Below are 22,454 nucleotides of genomic sequence, written 5' to 3' on the forward strand. Positions count from 1 at the left end.
TGGGGGATTGTCTACCAAGAGTCGGAGAAGGCCAAGATGGCCCGTCGTTGCGATTAAAGGCCCAGATTTGCATCGTGAGATGGTGGGTTCGCGAACTTAACCCCTGGGCACACGTGGAGGAGCTATGAATCAAAGGCACTAGAGTCAAGATCTCGCGCCCAACCTTCAGAGTATACAAAAAAAAGGAGAAAGGGAAGACCATATCAAAGAAGGAGTTTTTAGCATAATTTGATTGAACTCTAAATCATCCCGAAACAGAGAGTTACATGGCCACGCGTGATTTAGATTTCCAGATCAATCACTTGCTGTGCAATCGTCGTACTCTTCCTGCTTTCATTGGCGCTTCTCGACGTTGTTTCCAAAAACCATTCCAACTTATCTTCAATGTTGAGGCTTGTTGCGTTTTGCTGTAGAAAGGTCCAAGAAAGAAAAGTCAAGTATTCTCTCTACCTAATAGGGAAGTAGATGCACTAGTTCCCGGTAGTTCTCTTGCTTACGTCTGCTATAGTACTACATTCGACTTTGTCTTTCGCCAAGTGGGCTCGGTTTTATTTGCATTGTTAAAAAAACTTCATGTTCGCCTGTCTGTCGTTGTTCAAACACTCTGAAGTCTGTTTACCTATACTCATAAAAATAGGATGTGGACCAGTTCCCCATGCTTAGTCTAGCTTCAGAACCCACTTGCCCTTCAGCTGTGATAAAGTCAGCAAAGGGGTCACACGATCATGGTTGAGAGACACTTGCCTGGCCACCGTGCATAGTCTGCACCAACTCCTCCAAGTCGTCAATCTTTCCTACATGAACGTTGGGAACGACCGCACGGCGTTTGACAAATTCTAAAGCCTCAAGAATATCGGCACGTGATCCAACAGATGAGCTCAGGATCTTCCAACCCTTTCCGATAAGCCAGATGGGATTGAAGTTCACTTTCGCCTCCCACGGCAGAATGCCAACGCACATCAACGTTCCGAACGGCGCCAGCAACTCAAAGGCATCCTGGTAGGCAGCAGTTGCCGTAGCTGCGACTACCACTGCCTTTGCCCCATAGCCTCCGGTTGCCTTTCTGACTTTCTCCGCTAGAGTTCCAGGCTCGGTGACATCGATGTAGACCTCGGCTCCCTGATCTTTACAGATCTCACCCTTTTCGGGGCCGGCATCGACGCCAATGACGCGATAGCCCATGGCACGGGCATACGCGACGCCCAAAGCGCCAACGCCTCCTCCGGCTCCCGAGATGGCGAACCATGAACCTGGCGTTACATGGCAATTCTTAATAGCCTTGTAAGCCGTGACACCTGCACAAAGGATGGGCGCAACCTCCTCATCAGGCACCTCGTCAAACTGGGAAGGGAGCCTCGCCAAGTACCGCAATGGTACGAGCGTATACTGGGCAAACGTGCCGTCGTACGCTCTGCCCGAGTGGAGCGTCTTTTCACAGCGCGTCTCACCCTCGTTGACGAGGTCTACGCAGGCATCGCAATTGCCACACGTGTCGCGGGTCCAGGCAACACCTACTCGCTGTCCAACTTGGACCGATCGGTCCAGAGCCGCAATGTTAGAGCCTAGGGCAGCGATGCGGCCGACTCCCTCGTGGCCGAGAATCTTTCTATCGAGGGGTCCAAAATGGCCCATAGCCATACCGAGATCGGAACCACAGAGACCAGTTACTGATAGGCGGATAAGGACCTCATTCGGTCCTGGAACTGGGCGCGGTTCATCCCGCACGGCGAATGTGGGCTTCCCATCTGAGCCTTGAGGCGACTACAAACCGTAAGTCTTCGCGGCGTTCTATGGTGTGAAGAGGAATAGACGCGTAGAATAGTCTCAATGGTGACTCACAGTCAAAATAGCAGCTCGGTGTGTCTCCATAATTGTGCTTCGTCGAATGAGATAAGGATAAGACAAATATACACAGAGCTGTACTTTACAGAATGGCGTGTTAAGTTGAAGTTAAGACCAACCGAACTAGTGCTGCTCGAGGGAGATCTATGATGTAGGTCGACGTTTCCCCGCTACAGGTTGGTGTGAAGTGGTATAGGAGTTCAGACGGGTCGGAAACACTTTTCCGCATATCGTCGGTTCGAAGGTTCCCCTCATTCTAAAATTTGACCTCGGTGTTCGTTGTTCAGCCGTAGTGATAACTGACTACCTATTTTAGGTATTTGTGGCCCAGTGGGTTGGCAATATCGAGCGACGTCATCGTGCTTCGATGCATGTATCTGCGCGGAATCAGAAAAGAATAACATTGACTTCGGCCAAAGTTCTGCCAAACGTCTCCACCGGGATTGATTTTTATTCGAAGGACTGCATGTATGGAAGAGACAATCTTATTACTTGGGGATACCTTAAATAAACCATAGCCGCCCTGACTCCTAGGCCTCTTCTGTCCAAAATTCGTTCGACAGGCGACGCACCTCACTTAGTGAACGATTGCTCTAGGAACACCGTGAAGCAGTGTGCTTGAATGCTTATCCCTGGCTACGATTCTGCCGCAGAGTCCTTATTCGCTCCCCCAAAGCAAGTTCATGCGCTTGTATGCGTTGCAACTGCTCCAGCGTCTGTCTCCTGTCCCTCAAGAGCCGCTCTTCATGTAGTAGGTGCTCCAGCTCAGCCGTATCAGCAATTAGGGGCTCCGGCGAGGAACCAATACGATCTTCAATCATATTCGGTGACATCCTACTTATTTCAGATGACAGGGGCGACTTTGGGAGCGAAATCGTGGACACGACCTCCGGTGATACCGCGCCCTGCTCAACTGGGGGCGTGACCTTGTGCATTTCGTAGATATTCGGCTCAGGCGATACGTACGAAGTTCCATCCAGCTCGGCCATTATCTAATTCTGTTGACTTGTGAATGATGCAGGGCTCTTCTTATCGGCTTCCAATGGTGTCGTATATGAATCCAACTCATACCTGTCGGATTTGTCCCCGCCGCCGAGCTCTGATGTGATATTATTCTCGTTGCTATCACTCAAGCTGACCTTCTTCCTCTTTCGCCACCAAAAGAGTAGAATTACGGCCAACATTGCCGCAAGGGCAGCTCCAGCTCCAATTCCAGCTTTCACCCCCGTGGATAATTCGGAGGAGGAGGAGGAGGAGTCGCTGTTCTCACCACCAATCGCAGACGTAGGTTCGGCAATAGGGGCTGTCGATTGCGTCGTCGGTGTTGCGGCTTGTGCTGGGGTTGAACCAGCCTCTGTCTCTGATATGGATGTCTCGATACCCACGGTAGTACGTGTGCCGTCGCCCTCGGAAGTGGCGGATCTAGTACGTGTGACGATGATGGGTTGTGTTGTTGTCAAGGTCACTATAGAAGTCAAATCCGTCTGGGAGGCATTGAGCCAGCCATTCGTGACGCAGTAGGCCGCAAAGAGGGGCCACACATCTTGAACTTAGCGTCAATACAGGGCTCATAAGCCAAAGGGAGTGAAAGATGGTAATCCTTTCTTATTGAAAGACCGAGAGAGGCATACCTTCAAATGTTTTTTTCCTCGTACCTGCAATATCTTGGTATACAGATGGCCCATTGGGTACGCATGGAATCTTGTGTTCCGAGGCGGCAAGCGCAATCAGGGTTTTTCATTATGTGACAGAGTTCTGATGGACTGACAGCCAGACAATCCCGAGCACATTTAGGAATATCGTCTCTGTCTTGAGCGTATACAAAGCGAATTACTGCCGCGAGGACAACTGCCGTGGCCCTCATCGCGATGGAGCAAAGAGAGCCTGTTCGGGATGTAGATTGAACGCACAGAAAATAATGGCGAAGCTCACAGCTAAATTGAAGAGTTATTGTGGGAGGAATGGTATCTGGGAAACCCAATGGGTCCTGCTCTGGGTGGTATGTGCCTCAGTGACAGCCAAGCGTGGCCTGCGGCAGGAAAGCGTTACTAGAAAAGACAAGACAGCCGACGGACCAAGCATAATGCTCGAATCTGCAAGGTTCTTGATGGATCATGAGAAGTTTCTGCCAGATGTGGTCAGGCCTCTGTGTTTGGCTTGTTGGTTGGATCTGATTTGAGGCCTCGCCTGTCTAGACTCCAATCTCAACAGTTCCAACAGCTTGTTGGCCGGCTAAGTACTCGCATACACTGGGAGATAAGGACCCATTCTTCCTGAAAGGGGATCGAATCACTACGTTCAAGGTTGCCTGGTGCCAAGTTCAGCTTCTAGCTGCGCCTTAGTTGCGCAGAGCCCAGCATCCTCGCCTGCGTTGGTTATGAAATTTCGCTGGGCCGAGCAGATGAAGGGAAAACCCCCCAATCTCAGCTGGTTTAAAAAAAAAAAACTAAATAGTTCTCAGTGGTATACCTGATCTCAAGTCAACAGCTTGCCATCCAGTTTCAGCCGAAAAAGAACATGCAACCTTAGTGGGTTACGGGTAGTTGTTTCGGATCTACTTTGCTATCACAGCATCAGGAATCGGTCAAGGGGTTGTCGAAGAGTTTTTGACAGTGAGTAGCTACTTCGCGGAGGAATATGAGAGAAACTTGGCATCATATAACCGGAAGACACGTCACACTACATTACCTAGGGCTTCTTTTCAGACCGCACTCCACTCCAAATGAAATCGTATTTGAGCTTCACTCAAGCGACAGAAGAATCATGAGCCAATGACAAGCAGCGCATTTATTGTTGCTCAAGCACATGCACCAAACACCTGTGCTTATCTAGACTCTTCTCTTCCGAACCTCAACCAACGTCGCATCCCGTCTCTCAATCAGCAAATTCGTAATGAAAGATCCGGCCGTATTGTGGATGAGGCTACAGCGAGTTTAGTCAAAGGTCGTTATACACCGCCATCCCACAGCTCACGGCCAACTTACTAGAATCTTGCCTCCGAGATAAAATCGCTTTGAGGGCCGTCACTCGAACATCTTCGGGTTCTCGGTGATTCATATTCTTTCAGTAAGTTAAAGGCAACTATGTGCTCTGACTATTTCACGACTCCAAGCCGACTAGCCGCAGGCTTGTGCTAAACATAGAAAGTGAGTGTGTGACCCTATGCTCCAGCAAAACACATTGTGTCACGGGGAAACGGGTTGTTTGCTGCACGCGATCGACAGCGTCATTTTAGCAATGTGTTGGTGCTAATCCTATGAGTGATTCTCCAGTATCGTTATCAGAGATGCCTGTTTTCATTGCATCTTGAAATAACGAAGCCTACCGAGACTATCTCAAATCCAGCAACACGTAGTCAAAGAGCTCAAAATGTATTTAGTGAAGTATTTACACGATAAGATTCCACATCAAGACTGCAAAATAAAGTGATTCTCCGTACTGAGACTCAGCTATCATTTGGATGGTAAAGCAGGTGCGTCGTTCGTTGCCGCAACAATCGCAGCTTTTTTCTGCCGCCTCTTCTTTCTGCAGCTCCTTATGCAGCAAAAGACGCATGAGCAGATCAACACGAACACAATCACAGGAATTCCAGCAACTAGGAACATCAAAAGACTATCTTTGTAAAGTCAGGACCACTCTCAAGTCTCGGCGGTTTGTAGTCATAAACTCCATCCGGGATTGTCTGACCAGTTGTCCACGTTAGTATTATCATTAGGCTCGCCAAAGTCGGTAGCTTTGGAGTCAAGATCGCAGTATCAGATGCATACCAAGTCACTGTCCAGGGTGTATGTATCATGAGCACTTGGTCCGATTTCGCGTCCTCGGGGTTGGGAAGGGCTTCGGTCTTGAGACCCCATGCAGCGCACGCCAACCCATCGACCCAAGTGTAGTTGAATCCACTTCATCTCTGGTCAGCGTTCAAGTCATAGACACAACAAGCAACATATGCAATGGAAAAGAAACTAGCGCAAACACACCTATCGCAGCAGTAAGCTGTTGTAGGGCCCAAGGCATATGTATGGACCATGCTATAATACGTCCATCCTTCGGGACACACGCCCGAGCTAAAATTGAGCCGGCTTATTCCCTCGACACGGTCCTATCCAGAGGGATAGCATGATGATGGGGAAGCAGAAACAGAAGCCTTTGACATGAAATTGTGGTATACTTCGCCGCCGGAGATTGAAGTAAGAGACCGGTGCGGCATTTCTGTCATACTACAAGGTTCAAACAGTCTGGCGGCTGTATGAAAGGCGTGGTTATGACGAGTTTTCCAGTCGTTGTGCCGAAAACGGATTTTGTGATGGGGAAAGATATGACTGTCTCTCAGGGCGCCGAAGACGCAATTGAATCGGAAGACATGAGGTTTGGTTGGAAGGAACGAAGAGATTTCGGGTCTGGGAATGTGCTTGGGCTTTGTCTCTTATACACGATCAAGCCCTCCAGAGTTATGCTCCAAGGAGGCAAGGCAAATATGAGCGAGGCCCTGATGGGCAAGAAAAGACATATGGGCCTGGCCAAAGAGGGCAGGTTGGGGACTAGCGGGGCTTTGCATGTACATATCAATATGTTCAGAGTGATTCCGCACACTTTATGAATCAAGTTTGGTATCATGATGCATCAATATTTATGTCAAATCCTTCACTTCTTGTGACTGGAAATGTTATGTAGACATGACCCCATTTATTCTTCTCGAATTACTATTAAGGCTGGATCTATCGCGGGTTATATCCCCCCTAATACACTTCATTTGGGTCAGCGTAAGATGTTGTTGAGACTGACAGTCATGGGCAAAACCCCTCCAGACTGGTCATCAAGCCATCTAAATTTTATTGTAGGGCAATCGACAGCCACAATATCCAATTTTTCTCATCGTCGCCCTCGCTCCTCACTCTAGCAAGTGAAAGCTGATCCTACCCTTCTACCATTGTACGCATCGATGATGCTTTGGATTGTTGTGTAAGTGCCCACAACGGTCATGAATGATCCCAGGACTATCGTGAAGATGTGCAGGGCACAGAGAGACATCTTGACTCTACTAAAGGATCTTTTCTCCCAGTCCATGTAGAGGCCCATGAATGCTGGGATGATCAGCTGTCATGGGGCTCGATTCGTTAGCGAACAGTCATATCGAGACTCGCCGTGAAGTAAATCGGCTTGCACTCACACAAGTAGGCATGCAGCAAATAGAACCAATGAGCCCAACCAGATAGCTAAAAAATGGAACCGCTTCAGCGATGATGAAAGCCAACGCGCTGATACCTATGGTCGAGCCACTATATTGCCGACATTAGTGTGACGAAGCTCTCTCCTGCAGAAGTGATCGGAACTTACAGCCAAGTCACCCAATGAATCACAGTCTTGCTTTGTAAATGCACTGAGTTGCGAAGGATGCGTACGAGAAGCTAGTGTCCCACTCGTCAGTAGTTATCCGTACTGGTAGGAGAGAATCACTATCGTACGAATTTGGCAGCAAGATGAACCCAAAGAGTCGTCGTCATGATGAAACCCGGAATCGAAACACCGTACGCTATCTTTTCCAATGTTCCGCCAGCAGAGCCTAGAGACGGACTCGCAACGTACTTTCCGCAATACCTAAGTATGCAATTCGTTAGATGCCTTCCTCGCACACAACTATTTCTTTAGTGTTTATTCTACTCACATGTAGACCACCGTGCCAAATGCTACATAACATGAGGCTAGGAAAACCTGAGATGAGAAGAGAGATTTGGTGAAAGATCGCGGGCTTCTCATCTCCGCAATTACGGGAATAAAGGTTGGTGTAGATCCATAACCAGCTTCACGACTGTTAGTCTGGACTCTCGTGTCATAAATGTCAATTCAATGCCTCGCAGTAACACAGCTTACTAAAAAGATTGACGGCCGCGACAACTCCTGGCACGAATCCAGGGGCTCCTACGGCGTGTACTTCCATATCGTATGGTCCGGTCTGTGGCGCTGCCGCAGGCCGATCTACTTGTGTCACACCAACGCTTTCGAGCAAAGTCTTGTCAGCATATCGACAAAGCATCAAGTGACTGATAATTGAAAAGAGTCGATGAACTTACACAACAATAAAGACCGCCGTGAAGATTGAAGCGAATCCTATCCATGCTAGGATCGACAATCGCCCCAGAGTGGGAATGCTAGATACGATTGCGGTGCACGTGGCTGCGACGAGCGTCCACGCAATGTTGCAGACGTGGCGGTTGGAAAGCGTTTTGAATCCTTCCGCCAAACCGATGAAGCCAGATCCAGATGCAAGGCTTTGCTGGGTGTCAGCCTGGTTGAATGGAACCCCTTGGGCCATCAAAGTATGTGTCTTACATCCAAGTCAAAAGGAAGAGACCGCCGGCAATCTCTCGAGCAATAGGTCCGCCCATGAGCGCCGCGGCATCGGCAATGCTATGAACTCCGGCGTATCTCATTCTAAAGACGTACATGATGTACGCATAGTCTTCCGGCACGCAAGATTAGCAAGACAGTAGAAGAGAAGAATATCGAAGACAATGTCAAAATAGAGGGCGTACAAGTTGCCAGCGTTCCCCAACCCACAAGCAGAGCAATGCCCGGGCCGTACCCGACTGAGCTGAAGGCAGATGGAATGGTCAATACGCCGGTGGCAAAGCATAGCTTCATCAAAATGATGCCAGTGCGTTTCCTGAGATGATGCACACTATCAGTGATCTATGCTTTCCAAAGTGAAATAACGATTATGGGCCCATGACCTACCATCCCAACGCTCTGTACTCCTCTTCGTGGAAGACCTCCCTGTTATCATCGATGTCAATGCATTCCGTTCTCGTGTTTCGTTCAGGAAATACATCGCCGTTCGTCGCAGGATCCACTTTCTCGGATGAGCCCTCCAAAGATGTGCTTGTGTATGGCGGCATTGTGGGTGATCTTCCGAGACTATTGCCCCAGGGGTAACGTAGAAAGAGAAGGATCACGAGCTAGAGAACCGAGTTGAAAGAAGGAACGACTTGTGGAGTCTCAATGTTGCCAATCACGTTGTCGATGACAGGAACAAATGTTTCGAGAGGAAGCACTCCAGCGAACCGCAACAATATTTTATATCGAATTCAGGAACGCCAGCCATAAGATAACTACCGAGGGGAAACAACCTCAGAAGGTGAGGTAACATTTAAGATATAAGACTATGTTTGAGCCTGTAAAATTACCCGTTCAAGATCCACTTCCTTGCTCATGTCCGGCGCTATCTTCGATGACATATTGTCACTGCCGGGTAACAATCTCGACAGCCGTCAGCGGACTGCGTTATCACAGGCTCCAGTCTACAGACGGGGATGTCGCCGATTCTATCTGCGGGGGAATCACCTGGGTTTCCCCATGGAGATAAAGCCCCCAACCCCCATCCCACTGTAGATAATGGTTGTGGGTAAGTGGAACTTCGCTGAAAGCCGCCGCTAGCGAATTTCCGATCATCCTACTACGCTAGTCTTGACAACAAGGGGAACTTCGGTCTGGTATCATTTGTCATGGAATTACACCGATTGATCAACTCTTGATCAGGCCTATTGCGCTTTTTGAGTCGAGTACAAGTGCGATGGCTCTTGGGAGACCGTCTTGTTCGAAAATAATGAAGTTTTCTCATTTAGGGTATTGTCTGTCTTGCTCGAACGAGAGGCAGGGTTGTGACTCAATTCCGACTATGCTTAGTCTTGACTAACACCCCGGAATACGAAGTCCACACCATCAATGCTAACAAGATCTCCATCCACCGACTTCTGCGCCTCCTTGTCTGTCAATGCCACAACTGCGGACGCTTCTGGCATTTTTGCTTGATTCCCAGACTCAAATGCGCACTTCCAAATCCCAAGCTCAGACTCGTAATCCTCTCGCCGCGCGGCGAATTCCACCCCCAACGCTTTCTGGATGGCGAGATAGATATGCCCAACTTTCCCAATGAAGGTGCTTCCATCCTTGCTCTGTAGAATCCAGGACGGTCTGCTATCTGCGCCTCGTGTTGTGATATCTCTCCAGACCTCTTCGTAATCTATCGGAACTCCATTTTTGTGTGGACAGGGTGTAGTCCCGATCTCGAGGTCATCCCCATTGGGAAGCTTTTCGAAGTGGGCATCGTCAGGAACTGTGAGATTCAGCGAGTCGATGATGTGCGTCCATCGGAATGTTGCTGCGGCTCGGTCAATATACGAACATAGTCATCGAGTTTCCAAATTTGATGTTTGACGAGACGAATACTTACGAGGCTCAGTCTTGAGAGTAATTCGCTCCCCGGCGCGGCTCCATTGAATGCTGCGAGTCTCCTTGGTAACTCGCAAATCAATAAAGTATCCCCCGACATTGAGGGCGACTGTATGGGTGTCTTCGTAGGCAGGCTCAGGCAACCAGCGAATGCTGATGCGCTGGACGGCTTGGGGCGGCATTTTGCTAGTTGATTGTCTAGGCGGATGAGGGCAAGGATTTCCTCAAAGATCTACAGGTATAGAACTTGTCTTTTAGGATCGTGTAGATGGCAGAATAGTGAAGATCAACATCTCAATGTGGACCGCCTGTGGGGTATTATTTATACCTTATCGCGTGTGGTGACTATTCACACCAAGCCTTGTTGATAAGCCCATAGGCACCAAGCCATGGGTCTAATTTTCCTTCCAAATAATCATAGATGTCCTAGGTCTCTGAACAAGCTACGGTCTGTGTTGAACTAATCAAGGTCTCATCATTCAGCAAGCGCGCTCTACGAGGTGAGTTTCGAAAACATCGGCGAAGTCAAATCGACTTGAGAGCATTAGCACGCCAATAGAGGAATTATTCCCATCACGTGGAGACATTACGAAGAAGAACATAGTAGTATGCCACAACTGCAAATAACATGCGGGACGGAAGTGACCCCGGATTTAAATGTGCCGGACTCACCACCCAGTGCCGGTGGTGGAGCTCAGAAGCAACCAATCACGTGCCTACCAACTGATCCCCTCACTCCCAAACTGTCTTTAGATAAACACACACAGAGCTAGTTCAGAAGTCGTAGTTACGGATAAGACAAGCGAATTCAACAATGAAAGAGTTCATAGTGAAGCTGTAATTCTGTTGTGTGATTTTTCCTCGAGACAATAGTTGGATCGTCCGGTCAGGGGAGGCTGGTTGGAAGATGGGCTCCGATCTGAGAAGCAAGAGGCACAGATCCACGCCAGCTTGCGCAAGATGCCATCGACTCAAGCAGAAGGTATGGAACCGACAACCACCCTCCCAAATAGTACTACCTTGACTAAATGTTTCCTGCAGTGCGATAGAGGGACGCCAAAATGTCTCAGATGCGTTGCTGCCAGAGTTGAATGCACTGCAATCAACCGGCAAAAGTCGACCGAAATTCCTCGTAGGCAAGTCAAAATGTACTTTGAATCTGTCAATAGTATTATAATAACTAATAAAGCCCTTTGATAGCCTTCTTCAGTACCTTGAACTTCGTTTAGCTGAGTTGCAACGACTGAAATCTGCCTCCGTAAATACAGATCAACATGGCTCCGTGGGTGAAATCTACGAAGCCGATACTGCTCACGATGTCGCTACTCAACTAGCCTCCATATCAACCACGTATCATCTTTCTCACAGTCTTTTCCAAAGCTCAGCGATATTACCACACAAGTCTAAACTCTTCTATCCCTCTGAGCGTCCGCCACTAAAGATCCCGATCCGCGGTATCTACCACGAAGCCAACCCCAGAACAGCAGGCCAAGCATACGCAACCCAATTCTCAAACTTTAGCTCACAACACGTCCCTCCCAATGTAACGGAACGGCTGCTCAGCAACTACACGGACGAAATCCTTCCACACTTCCCTTGCTTCTCAGAGACAGAGCTAGCCTACCACTTTACCCACCTCAACAGCGTTGAGCCGGGACTTTCCCCTGTTTCGAATTCGTTTTCTCGGTTCGTCGTCTCAATGATCATGGGAATCAGCGCCCTCAACTCCAAGAACCGAGACTTTCGCAAAGTCGCGGCTCTCAGTGAGGCTTTACACGCGGACGCCGTGGAGTATGTCGACGAGTTGCTGCATGAGAGCTCCATCCTGGCTTTACAGTGTCTGATACTGCTTATACAACTTGCGCTATTGCTACCTCAGACATCTAACCTATGGTATCTCACCGGAGAGGCTATGCGCATGGCTGTAAGCCTTGGGCTGCATCAAGAGCCAGATGCACGGGTCTTTAGAGACCCTAGGCATGCCGAGCAGCGCCGGCGCATCTTTTGGGTTGTAAGTTCAAGCCCAGCCCAATCTTGAGGTCGTGGCTATTGCTAATAGAATTTCTAAAAGGTCTATCAGCTTGACAGAGTCGTCTCGATTTCCGGAGGATGTCCAGTTGCACTGAGTGACGAACACATCACAACCCGGCTTCCCCACGGCGGCGGCGACATATCCGAGTTATCTGAGACGGCCGACTTTGAGCGAGTGAGCCACCCAAAAGAGCGGCAGTTCCTCCTCGACCTCCAAGTTTGCGTCATGAAATCGGAGATCCAGGCAACGCAGTTCTTTGACCGTCCTGTTCCCAGTCACTCCGGCTCCCACGACGAGTGGGTCCAGCGAATGGATCAAAGAATACAGAGTCTCTATCACGTCACCACGGCAAACGGCAGGACGAATTTGCAGCTAAGCTCCAGTTGTCTCCAATGCCAAGTCATGCTTCACCGTCCATGCTCCCGCAACATCGCCGTTTCCGAAGCGTCTCTGGTCTCGGTGGTGAAGGCAGCAGTCGACCTCATATCGCTGGACACAAAAACAGCCGAGTCTGGCGGCCTTGTCATGGTATTTGAGATTGGTAACAGAGTATTCCAAGCCGGCATGCTCTTGCTTTACGCTCTCCGAAACCATGCTTCAACATTACAGCGTGCCTCACTTGCAGACAATGCTGCCGACGCATTGAAGAACCTCGCAGAACTCCTGGTAAGTCCGTCCCATGTCGGAAACACTAAATAAATTCACACATAGATGGCCACTAACACAAATCGCAGAGCATCTTGTCGAGCAGATGGCCCCCACTAGCCGATACAGCAAGCTACATCAACGAACTCATCGACACAAACCTCCGCAACCCCGTTGGCCACAACGGAAGCCACTACGACATGCAAGTTCTCGAAGAACTCGACTGTCTAGTCACTCAACGACGAATCCACAGCATCCGCCACCGAAACATACCGTTCCCGCCTCCAAAGAAGTTCACGCCTCCTCCTTCGGAATCAGAAAACATTAGTCAAGACTTTATCAACGATGAGCAGTGGTGGACAGATTTCATAGACCAAGATTACGTCTCCAATGAAAGCTACTTCTCGCTTCCGTCTGGCGGGCAGCCTACTAGTACCTCATCCTCCCCAGACGCCGTCGAAACGAGGTCTCAGTGTGAACGCGGTGCAAGGAACAACAACGCAAGCGACTTGGAGGAGGAGCTAGGTGTCATCCTCGATGCAATTCCTTCCTGCAGCTTTTGTAGGGATAGACGGACAAAGTGCCAGCGTCAACTCCCAGCTTGCAAGGAGTGTGCGAGGACCTCACGCGAGTGTCTTATCTTCGACCCGATTTTGAAGACAAACATCCCTCTTCGACAGATACAACTCCTCGTCGATGAGTTGAAGGACATAGCAAAGCAGACACCCCCGCCCTGTCGTCCATCAAACGAAACTCACCATCCGCCAGCTACAGGAAACCCCCTATTCCTCCCCTCCAAACCGTTCACCCCCCCTCAAGCCGGAACTTCACCATCATCAAACTTGCTCAGCACCACGTTCTTTGGCCCTTGGTCCTCCTTCGGGTGCCTCCGAGATCACCTCCGCCACAGCAAAGCCTCCACCCACGACTTCTCACCAACCCTTCTCCGCCTCACGAGCAGAACAGCAATCCCAAACCCATCCCTCCAAAACCTCGTCACCTTCCATCCCCTCCCCCAAACCCTAGCAACCCCCCTCTTCGCCCTCTTCTCCCACTCAATAAACACCTTCTTCCCAACCCTCCAACCCCAAACCCTCACCTACATCCTAACCACACACTACCACAACCACGCCCCCTCCCCCAACACCACCACCACCAACACCAACACCCCCCTCTTCAACCTCATAATCGCCCTCGGTGCCCTCATCGCCAGCAAATCTACACCATCCCTCCTCCCCCTCGCGGAATCCCACTTCCAAACAGCCATCCCCTCACTCCCAACAACCTGCGCCCACGCCTCCCGCACCGAAACTCTCGCCCTCCTCCAACGAACCCTCCTCATCTGCGTCTACACCCTCCTCGAGCCCAGCGCAGGCGACGTCTGGCGACACCTCGGCTTCGCCATCCGTCTCTTTCTCGACCTGTCCCACCGGCCTTCGATGGAAGAGGACAAGGACCATGCTGTGTTTTGTATGCTGACTAGGACGTTGTATACTCTCGAGAGGTATGTTGTTCTCATAATCCTGAAACCACAATAGCAAAATATCTAAAGAATATTTACAAAAAGTCATGTGTCGATTGCCTTTGGACGACCAAGCCTACTAGTCGTCGGAGACGACCTCCGTCGCGTAAGTTTTCAAACCCACACTACACCAATCTCATCCCCTCAAATTCACTATCTTACACTCACCCCCAGGAACTCGTACAAAGAACCACATCCACACAAGCAGAACAAATCTCAATCTCCTCCTACCTAATCTCCCTCCTCAAACTCCAAATCCACAACACGATCCTCCAACACCACAACAAACCAACCACGACGACCACCACCCTAGCTCTCTCCCACGAGACTACACCAACCCTTCGATCAACCTGCGAAACCTACCGCCAAACCCTCGACTCCTGGTCCGCAACCTGGCAACAATCCACAACATCCTCATCCCCAACAACCTCCCCCGCCTCAAAAGACGCCCTCCTCGCCTGGGGCTCACTACACCACCACCACGCCCTCTCCCTCATCACAACCCTCTGGCCAACACCAGGCGGAAACGCACTCACCATCTGCGGCGGCGTATCACAGGCCGCGTTACAGCTCCTCCGACACCAGCAGGTATTCGCGAACCTTGCTTACGAGGAGGCGAAGGTAGGGGCACCGCTACCAGCCGAAGAAGAGGTTCTGATATTTCCTTTTGACTGGACAATGAGCCACCTCGTATTCCAAGCTGGTCTCCGTGCGATGGGGGAGAAGGACACGACCTTACTGCCGACTAGTGAGAAGAATCCGGCCCAGTGCCCGCCACTCCAGCAATGTTTTTCAATGCTATTACTGCTGGAAGCTGACGCTTCCAAGCTTCTGAGAGGACAGTCCCTGGTCTTCGAGGCGCTCTCCGAGAAAATCAACATGTAGCAAAGTTGTTTGTTTGAAAATGTTCTTGATATATAGAAAAGTATGGCAAAAAAATAAAAAATTAAGCAAGTCGCAACGCCTGCCGCCCCCTCCTGATGCTTGAAAGCTGCTAAAGCGGATATAAGACCATGTACATTTTACAAAGATTCCGAAACTTTTTTCTCCTTCTCTTTTGCAAAACCCATCCTTCGTAAATCTCAATTCTCGTCCTCGCACCGAACATCACCTCTCTTAAAGCCTTCATTACTCAAAAGCAAGAACAAGCTTATTCCTCATCAGACTCTTCGTCGGGAACCTATCATTACTGTTAGTCATCGCGATGAAACTGCTAGAGTGAGCTTAGGAACCTCGACTTACCCCTTCGTGGAAATCCCGACCCTCCTTAGTACCCTTGATGACACCAACGCGAATGCAGAAGTCACCAAATCTCTCGCCAGTCTCCCTCTCAGTCGCGTACCTCTTGAGCAGCGGCTTCATGATGGCCAAGATCTCGTCCTCCTTGATGCTCTGGCGGTACAGCTTGTTGAGTCTCTGGCCGTGGTATCCACCGCCGAGGTACATATTGTACGCGCCGTACGCCTTTCCGACAAAGGCAACCTCAGCAAGCCAAGGACGCGCGCAACCGTTGGGGCAACCCGTCATGCGCATGACAATCGAGTCCTGGCGCAGACCGTTCTCCTCAAGGCAGTCCTCAAGCTTGGTAATCAGCACAGGCAGGTAGCGCTCTGACTCGGCCATGGCGAGACCGCAGGTGGGGAAGGCGACACAGGCCGACGAGCTGAGACGCATGCCGGAGAAGTGGACGTTGTCGAGCTTGTACTTCTTCATGAGATCCTTGATGGTGTTAAGGTCCTCGTCCGCGACGTTGCTGACGATCAAATGCTGGTTACCAGTGAGGCGGAACTCGCCCTTGAGCACCTTGGCGATCTCGCGGAGGCCAGTCTTCATCTGGAACTCGGGGGTATCCTCGATACGACCGTTCTCAATGAAGAAGGTGAAGTGGTTGAGTCCCGTCTCGTCCTTTTGCCAGCCGAAAGTGTCAACGTTGGACTTGAACTCGAAAGGCTTCTCCTTTTCAAACTTCTGCCCCCAGAGCTCCTCGACCTTGCCGCGGAAGACGTCGACGCCCATGTCGTCAATGGTGTACTTGAGACGGGCGTGCTTGCGGTTCTTACGATCACCGTTGTCACGCTGGACGAGCATGATCTTCTCGCAAGCAATGTGGACCTGGTCCGTCTTGACGAAACCGAACATGCGGCCGATCTGCGGGTACGTCTTCTTGTTGTTGTGCGTGGCACCCATACCACCACCGGCAATCAGGTTGAAACCCTCGAGGTTGCCGTCCTTACCCTTGATGGCAATGAGACCAATGTCGTGGGCGTAGACATCGGTGTCGTTGTGGGGAGGGATGGCAATGGTGATCTTGAACTTTCTAGGCAGGTAGGTGGGTCCGTACAGAGGCTCGAAGTCCTGGACGGCGTCACCGGCGATCTGGGTCTTGGTATCATTCTCGTCCGCCAGCCAGATCTCGTGGTAGGCAGTGGTCGAAGGCAGCAAGTGGTCGCTGATCTTCTTGGAGCTGGCCCAGACCTCCCTGTGGTACTTTGACTGGGTGGGCAAAGAACTGCACATGACGTTACGGTTGACATCACCGCAGGCGGCAATGGTAGTCATGAGCGCTCTGTTGATGGCCTGCATGGCGGGCCTCAACTTGCCCTTGACGACACCGTGAAATTGGAAGGTCTGACGGGTGGTGAGCTTCATGGTCTCGTTGCCGAGCTCGTTGGCGATGTCGTCCATCTGCACCCACTGCAAGGGAGTGGAGATACCACCGGGCAGACGGCAACGGATCATGAAGGAGTAGGCGGGCTCCAAGCCCATGGCCTTGCGCTCATCTCTGACATCACGGTCGTCCTGCATGTAGGTACCGTGGAACTTGGTAAGCTGCTGGTCAGCGGCAGAGATGGCAGCAGTCGAGGGGTCGTTGAGACCTTCAACAATGGTACCACGAAGGAAGTTGGAGGCGATCTTGATGTCCTCGTTGGTGATGGGAGCAGGCTCTTCGGGAAGGCCGTCAACGTTATCGACGCCAAGGGCGCGCCAGATCTTGGGCTCCCACTCCTGGTAACCAGTTTGGTATCCATCGGGGTCCTGGTCGTCACCGAGACCAACGTCGGCGAGTCTCTTACCGCCAAGGTTAGACAAAACACGGTCAAGATCCTTTGCAGGCTTGTTGTAGTAGATCTTGTCCTCCTTGCGGGGCCAGTAGTGGCGATCACCAAGACCGAAGACGGAATAGTTGACGTTGGCGAGGTCAAGCTCGGTGTTGTCTTTGAGAGCATTCCATAGAGCGTGACCGTTCTGTGGGAACTCTCCCTGGCCGGCGGTCGAGGACACGAAGATGATGTTCTCCTCAGAAGGCAGGTCCTCGAGGGGGTAGTCTTCCATAGCAAAGACCTTGGTCTTGAGGCCGCGGGCCTTACCGCGGTTAGCAAGACGCTTGGCAACGTTGGTAGCGTTACCGTTGTCAGAGGCGTACAGCACAGTCAAGGGAGCGCCAAAGAGACCCTCAAGAAGCTGGTCGTAAGCATCCTTGGCCTTGCGCTTCTGCTGAGCCCGGACCTCGGAGCCAAAGTCTTGCGACAGGTTGGCGGCGAAGACGGGGTCGCGCTGCATGATCTGAGTGAGCTGGTTGTCGCGGTCCAGAAAAGCCTTGAGCTCGCTCTTGATGCGCTCAGAGTCGAGGGTGAAGTTGGGCTCGCCCTTGGCCTCGTTGGCGGGGTTCCAGCGGTACAGGGGCCAGTAGCCAACGTCAATCGCCTTCTTGGTCTCCTGGAGGACGGTGAGAGGAGAGTCGGTCTCACCAAAGTAGGGCAGGTACGCCAGAACGACAGAGGGACCGTTGTGCTGGTCAGCCTCGAGCATGGCCTGCAGCACCTGGGTGTAGGAGCCGTAGACGGCAGTGGAAGCGACGTAGGCATTGCCAAAGTTCATGGCGTACAAACCAATGTCCTTCTTGCGGCGGTTGGCATCGGCAGCGGCGCGCTCCGAGTAGGGAGTCGAGTCGATGATGAGCATGTTGACGTTCTCGCCAGAGGCCAGGACGTGGTGCACACCGGAGTTGCCGAGATCGTAGGCCCAGGCATCGGATCCCACAAGCCAAAGGGACTCCTTACGGAACAAACGCTTGCTGGACAGCAAGTTGCGGGCAATGGAAGAACCATCAGTCTCCAAGCGGGGGATCAGGTCGTCGGCGATCTCATTCGCCTTCTTGGAGTCAGCCTCGTTGGCAGCCCAGCGGGCGAGCCAGCTCTTGGGCGACTCAGTCACGAACTGATTACTGTTGGCAGCCTCCTTGACCTCGTTAACGAACCGCAGGCGACGCTCCTTGCGAGCCAAGAGGGAACCGAAGCCGAACTCGGGGCTGGCCTGGATCGAGGAGTTGATGCCGGCATTGCTAGCCTTGAGGGCGTTGGCAATGTAGGCTCTCTGGCCAAAGAGCTGGTCGAGGATCTTGGTGTAAGAGTTCTCGACCTGGGGCTTCTCAAGGCCGTATTCGAGAACCTCCCGGGGGACCTCCTTGCGGCCGATCTCGAGGTTCTGAACAGGGGAGTCGGAAGTGAGGTTCTGCAGGACGCCACGGAGAGCCTGGATGACGGTCTTGGGGTCAATGTAGCCAAGCTGGTAGCCGACGACAGTCTGCACACCACCAGGGCCGCTCTTCACACTGGTGAGAACATCGATGAGGACGGGACCCCACTTTGTGGTCTTGCGGTGGACCTGCTCCAGGACGGCGATGCGCTTCACAGACTTGGGCAGAGCTTCAGTGAGAGAGGAGCTGAGCCACGGGCGGTACAGTCTGGGAGTAAGGATGCCGACCTTGGAGAAATCTCCTCCGCGGCGGGCCTGGTCAATCACATCACCAAAGTAGTAGGCTCCAGAGCCGAAGACGAAGAGACAGTTCTCTGCGTTTGTGGGGCCGGCATAGAAGAAGGCCTGGTATTCACGGCCAGTAATCCTCTTAATCTGGGCCCAGATGCCGTTGGCATACTTGAGGATATCCTCAGACGAGACGACGGGCAGGGACGACTCGATAGTGGTGGCGTTGGACGAGACGACAGAGGGCGGGCTGTCGGTGACGCTGTGCTCGGCGCTGGACTGTACCGAGGCCCTGGATGACTCGAGCTTAGAGTGCACGGACGATGCGAGTTCGGAAGAGCTCAGACCACTAATGGGCGAGGAGCCGGTCGGCGGCACGTCGGATCGGTCAGAGGCCACCGGCAGTCGGCCGTCATCGGCATAGATACCGACAGCCGACGCAGCAGAGCCGTTGGACGGCTGCTGGAAGCGCCTCGCGGCGTCAACGTCGAGAATCTGGCGCACGACTTCGGGGTCTTCTGCCTCAATGGCTGCATCTTCATCGCTGCTAGACGAGGCGAAGAAGTGAACGACACCCTTGCCGGATCGCAGGGCGAGAGCGTGTGCCGTCAGTGCCATGTCCTGAGCCTCCTGGAGAGACTCTGACTGCAGGAAAGTCCATCCGGAGTTGCGGATGGCTGTGATTGCAGAGAAGTCGGGGAAGCCAGCGGGCTGGAGGGCGACGTGAAGCACGACGGGGTAGTTTGCCAACTTGTAGAGGTGGGAGATGGCGGGCAGGAGAACAGTTGATGAGGTCGTTACGGCGACGAGCTTGCCGGCGCGAGTGGGCGCAAACACGGAGAGGAGAGGGTCGGCATTGTGCCTTATGTGTTGGACCTAGGGACAGACGCAGTTAGTTACCAAGTCAAAGGACCACGAAAGAGGATGCATCGAGTGGTTTCTCACCTCTGTGACTGAAGACTTTGCGACGAGGCTCTTGTCGCTGCGGGCGACGTAGCGCTTGAGGTGGGATGAGAACTCCGAGTCCTTTGCCAATGAAGGCTGGACAGAGACAACGACGTCGCTGGCGAGGTATGCGATTCTCGCAACTATAGAGAGCGCATGTCAGCATAAGCCAGAATTGTCATCGACATCGCTGATTGAAATTGCGACTGCGACTGTCCTGCGACCTTGGCTGGCGTCGTCGTCCATCATCCCTCTGCCTCTTCCTGGGTGCTGCCCATTGCCCATCACGAGCGGGTTGCTGGGGGACTCTGCACCACTGGGATGCGACAAATAGCAGAGCTCTGATTGGCCGAATTCCAACATCGTTGGAGCTTCGCTGTAGTTACAGCGGGCACACGCGCTGAAGGATGGCGGCTGCTGCTGCAGAGTGCGAGACCAGGGGGGGAAGGAGCAGACGAAAGCCGAGTAATCCAAGAATTGAAGTGAACAATTGCTTACCAGCTTCTCCAGGCGTCTGGATTTGACCTCTTGTCGGAGCCATTGTCGATATGTGTATGTTCGTGTCTGGTGGAGGTTTCGAGGGCGAATTCGAGGGGGGGTATCGTACAGTGGCTGGTCTCGAAACTCTGTCGTTTGCAGTGTGCAGTTCCGGCTTCTTCGTGTTCTGTCTTTTTTTTTTTTGGCTTCCTCTGGACCGGGAACCAAGGAGGGATGGGTTTCCAACAGGGAGTTCAACAACAACACCACCAACAACTAACACAGCTCAACCCGTAGAGAGGTTTGTTGGAGACGGGCGACGTGGGCTGGAATGGCACAGAAGAGGCAGAGGGAGAAGGAGGGTGAGAGTGAGAGAGAGTGTGTGTGAGAGAGAGGAGGAAGATATGGTGTAAGTTAATAAGATGTCTAAGAATAAGATCAATGGATAGCAAGCTGGATAAAAAAAAAAAAGTGTCCAAGGCGCCCCAGGAAGTTGCGAAACAGCTCCGATGGTTCTTTCTGCTTTTGGAATCAAACACAGTGACCTGGAAAGTACCCAATTCCTGTTCCTTCCCTTGCCTGGTTTCGTCGTCTTAAGGCAAGAAGCTGAGGTGGATGACGGGTTGCGCCTGCTGTCTTCTGGCGTGCTTGGGGCCTTGGGGTGGTGCTGTGCCCACCGAGAAATTTCGCCCCGCAGAAAACAATGAATTTTGTCGACATCAGGGTCGATTGCGTGATCGGCTAGCGCAGCGTCTCCCCAGTCCATTCGCCAGTTGCCATGCCGCACTGCTCCCATTGCGCCGCGGGTTGGCTTGCCTTTGGGGGCATTGGGGCATCGGGGGGCAATTGGGGGGTGTGCATTGCTCAGAAAAGGGTACATCGGGATTCCTCCAGAGAGAGAAAGAGCTGGGACTTCAGCGAGTGCCGTTTGGCAGTTGCCTCCTTTGGGTATTGTCCTGTCCTTGCTGTTGTATTATTCATCACGAGAATCGTTGACGGCTACGAGCATGTTAGTCCTACGTAGTATGTAAAGAAAGACTACAAACTCTGCTCTAGACTCTTGGTCTTAGCTCATCCTACTTTACCCAATCAGCCACTCAACAACACTCTAACAAATTCCATCCAAGATCCAATGGCACTTCTTGGCTAATACAGCACCAAGCAGGGGGAAGGAATCTGGACCCCCCATGCCCGAATGCCGAAAAAGGCCGTTGTCGGCCGGTAAGCCCTTCCTCTCACTCTGAGCCTCTCTGAGTCTCTTTTCCTCCCAAGAGCAAGACTCAACCAGACTCCAAGAGCCCAAAGGTAATAGAGCTCGGATTCGTTGCCGTACCTCATCCCATCCATCTGGAGGCGAGTCAACTAGTGGAAACTATTCCGTAGACTGACATGCTGCTCCATATCCCGTTCGCCAGACCCACCATCTCCATCCCCCTCCCCCGGAGATTCTTTCGGATTACAAATGGTAGTCTCTGTATTTGCAGTTTCCGTCTGTCAGACTGTCACTCCATGGTCCATTGCCCGACATCCACCAGTCATCCAATAACATCTCAACCTGATCATCTTTGTATTACTGTACTAGTTACTAAGTATGCTTATTATGTGTGTAGCTTGTATCGTATGCTCTCCAAAGCCCAAATTCGGGGTTTGGAACAGAAGGACGTTCTCCCAGTCCCACTTTAATCTTCATCGTGAACCGGGCACCAACCGAATTGAATGCCCTCGTGACGAACCATCTCTCCCAATGACCCAAACGCCGATTCACCTTCCGTGATTGAGGGTCATCAATGTTGTTGTACAGAATTTCTCCATCGCACCCGACCTGCATTTCGCTCATGAATCCCGATCCACCTCTTTCGGCGCGTGGCATCAAATCCACAACAGATAGAAAATCTCAAATGATGCCATCGCCCAATGATACCACCGCCCGATGGCATCATCGACTTGCCGTCCCGGCGGTATCCACTCCCAAGCGGTCAACCACCCGCTGCCGCCGACATG

The 22,454-nt window shown here is 51.8% G+C and overlaps 8 protein-coding genes across 8 annotated transcripts; 1 reads left to right on the plus strand and 7 right to left on the minus strand.

The window, feature by feature from the left end:
* Positions 1 to 211: 211 nt before the first annotated feature.
* Positions 212 to 2,016, minus strand: BDP55DRAFT_595842 (zinc-binding dehydrogenase). Its single transcript, XM_060570985.1, has 3 exons — positions 1,840 to 2,016; positions 745 to 1,761; positions 212 to 692 (listed from the first exon to the last, which is right to left on the minus strand). Exons 1-3 carry the CDS (start codon positions 1,867 to 1,869, stop codon positions 660 to 662), a joined length of 1,080 nt encoding a protein of 359 aa, XP_060422230.1. The 5' UTR covers positions 1,870 to 2,016; the 3' UTR covers positions 212 to 659.
* Positions 2,017 to 2,834: 818 nt separating this feature from the next.
* BDP55DRAFT_734891 (uncharacterized protein) lies at positions 2,835 to 3,583 on the minus strand (the record flags this gene model as incomplete). Its single annotated transcript, XM_060580258.1, has 2 exons — positions 2,835 to 3,385; positions 3,517 to 3,583. The coding sequence occupies 2 exons, from the start codon at positions 3,581 to 3,583 to the stop codon at positions 2,835 to 2,837; spliced, it is 618 nt and encodes a 205-aa protein (XP_060422231.1).
* A 1,731-nt stretch (positions 3,584 to 5,314) lies between these two features.
* On the minus strand, positions 5,315 to 5,923 carry BDP55DRAFT_761689 (uncharacterized protein). Its single transcript, XM_060580874.1, has 2 exons — positions 5,820 to 5,923; positions 5,315 to 5,741 (listed from the first exon to the last, which is right to left on the minus strand). Exons 1-2 carry the CDS (start codon positions 5,867 to 5,869, stop codon positions 5,447 to 5,449), a joined length of 345 nt encoding a protein of 114 aa, XP_060422232.1. The 5' UTR covers positions 5,870 to 5,923; the 3' UTR covers positions 5,315 to 5,446.
* Positions 5,924 to 6,519: 596 nt separating this feature from the next.
* On the minus strand, positions 6,520 to 8,944 carry BDP55DRAFT_685681 (transmembrane amino acid transporter protein-domain-containing protein). Its single transcript, XM_060576466.1, has 10 exons — positions 8,575 to 8,944; positions 8,373 to 8,503; positions 8,170 to 8,299; positions 7,911 to 8,108; positions 7,711 to 7,835; positions 7,505 to 7,640; positions 7,305 to 7,437; positions 7,177 to 7,247; positions 7,010 to 7,118; positions 6,520 to 6,936 (listed from the first exon to the last, which is right to left on the minus strand). The coding sequence occupies exons 1-10, from the start codon at positions 8,733 to 8,735 to the stop codon at positions 6,736 to 6,738; spliced, it is 1,395 nt and encodes a 464-aa protein (XP_060422233.1). The 5' UTR covers positions 8,736 to 8,944; the 3' UTR covers positions 6,520 to 6,735.
* A 515-nt stretch (positions 8,945 to 9,459) lies between these two features.
* Positions 9,460 to 10,334, minus strand: BDP55DRAFT_721403 (uncharacterized protein). Its single transcript, XM_060578513.1, has 2 exons — positions 10,070 to 10,334; positions 9,460 to 9,997 (listed from the first exon to the last, which is right to left on the minus strand). The coding sequence occupies exons 1-2, from the start codon at positions 10,248 to 10,250 to the stop codon at positions 9,519 to 9,521; spliced, it is 660 nt and encodes a 219-aa protein (XP_060422234.1). The 5' UTR covers positions 10,251 to 10,334; the 3' UTR covers positions 9,460 to 9,518.
* Positions 10,335 to 13,759: 3,425 nt separating this feature from the next.
* BDP55DRAFT_685684 (uncharacterized protein) lies at positions 13,760 to 15,154 on the plus strand (the record flags this gene model as incomplete). The annotated part of the gene is made up of 3 exons (XM_060576467.1): positions 13,760 to 14,249; positions 14,313 to 14,373; positions 14,442 to 15,154. Exons 1-3 carry the CDS (start codon positions 14,185 to 14,187, stop codon positions 15,150 to 15,152), a joined length of 837 nt encoding a protein of 278 aa, XP_060422235.1. The 5' UTR covers positions 13,760 to 14,184.
* Positions 15,155 to 15,160: 6 nt separating this feature from the next.
* BDP55DRAFT_685686 (sulfite reductase hemo protein) lies at positions 15,161 to 20,120 on the minus strand. Its single transcript, XM_060576468.1, has 2 exons — positions 15,510 to 20,120; positions 15,161 to 15,447 (listed from the first exon to the last, which is right to left on the minus strand). The coding sequence occupies exons 1-2, from the start codon at positions 19,647 to 19,649 to the stop codon at positions 15,418 to 15,420; spliced, it is 4,170 nt and encodes a 1,389-aa protein (XP_060422236.1). The 5' UTR covers positions 19,650 to 20,120; the 3' UTR covers positions 15,161 to 15,417.
* On the minus strand, positions 19,779 to 20,628 carry BDP55DRAFT_437995 (uncharacterized protein). The gene is made up of 2 exons (XM_060567568.1): positions 20,475 to 20,628; positions 19,779 to 20,119 (listed from the first exon to the last, which is right to left on the minus strand). Exons 1-2 carry the CDS (start codon positions 20,515 to 20,517, stop codon positions 19,908 to 19,910), a joined length of 255 nt encoding a protein of 84 aa, XP_060422237.1. The 5' UTR covers positions 20,518 to 20,628; the 3' UTR covers positions 19,779 to 19,907.
* Positions 20,629 to 22,454: the final 1,826 nt, after the last annotated feature.

The sequence above is a fragment of the Colletotrichum godetiae genome, assembly GCF_030913485.1.
Source record: "Colletotrichum godetiae strain CBS 193.32 chromosome Unknown BDP55scaffold_92, whole genome shotgun sequence".
Classification (NCBI taxonomy): domain Eukaryota; kingdom Fungi; phylum Ascomycota; class Sordariomycetes; order Glomerellales; family Glomerellaceae; genus Colletotrichum; species Colletotrichum godetiae.

What these genes read in the sequence shown, in the direction of transcription:
- BDP55DRAFT_595842 (XM_060570985.1), bottom strand. Translation starts at nt 1,869, where the DNA reads ATGGAGACACACCGAGCTGCTATTTTGACT. An exon ending in ACCGAGCTGCTATTTTGACT is followed by an intron (nt 1,762 to 1,839) that starts GTGAGTCACCAT and finishes TACGGTTTGTAG; the next exon opens with TCGCCTCAAGGCTCAGATGG. An exon ending in AGACTATGCACGGTGGCCAG is followed by an intron (nt 693 to 744) that starts GCAAGTGTCTCT and finishes ACTTTATCACAG; the next exon opens with CTGAAGGGCAAGTGGGTTCT.
- BDP55DRAFT_761689 (XM_060580874.1), bottom strand. Translation starts at nt 5,869, where the DNA reads ATGGTCCATACATATGCCTTGGGCCCTACAACAGCTTACTGCTGCGAT. An exon ending in ACAGCTTACTGCTGCGATAG is followed by an intron (nt 5,742 to 5,819) that starts GTGTGTTTGCGC and finishes CCAGAGATGAAG; the next exon opens with TGGATTCAACTACACTTGGG.
- BDP55DRAFT_685681 (XM_060576466.1), bottom strand. Translation starts at nt 8,735, where the DNA reads ATGCCGCCATACACAAGCACATCTTTGGAGGGCTCATCCGAGAAAGTG. An exon ending in TTGGGGAACGCTGGCAACTT is followed by an intron (nt 8,300 to 8,372) that starts GTACGCCCTCTA and finishes GCGTGCCGGAAG; the next exon opens with ACTATGCGTACATCATGTAC. An exon ending in CTCTTCCTTTTGACTTGGAT is followed by an intron (nt 8,109 to 8,169) that starts GTAAGACACATA and finishes CACCCAGCAAAG; the next exon opens with CCTTGCATCTGGATCTGGCT.
- BDP55DRAFT_721403 (XM_060578513.1), bottom strand. Translation starts at nt 10,250, where the DNA reads ATGCCGCCCCAAGCCGTCCAGCGCATCAGCATTCGCTGGTTGCCTGAG. An exon ending in TACTCTCAAGACTGAGCCTC is followed by an intron (nt 9,998 to 10,069) that starts GTAAGTATTCGT and finishes ACCGAGCCGCAG; the next exon opens with CAACATTCCGATGGACGCAC.
- BDP55DRAFT_685686 (XM_060576468.1), bottom strand. Translation starts at nt 19,649, where the DNA reads ATGGCACTGACGGCACACGCTCTCGCCCTGCGATCCGGCAAGGGTGTC. An exon ending in GTCGGGATTTCCACGAAGGG is followed by an intron (nt 15,448 to 15,509) that starts GTAAGTCGAGGT and finishes CAGTAATGATAG; the next exon opens with GTTCCCGACGAAGAGTCTGA.
- BDP55DRAFT_437995 (XM_060567568.1), bottom strand. Translation starts at nt 20,517, where the DNA reads ATGGCTCCGACAAGAGGTCAAATCCAGACGCCTGGAGAAGCTG. An exon ending in CCAGACGCCTGGAGAAGCTG is followed by an intron (nt 20,120 to 20,474) that starts GTAAGCAATTGT and finishes CGCTCTCTATAG; the next exon opens with TTGCGAGAATCGCATACCTC.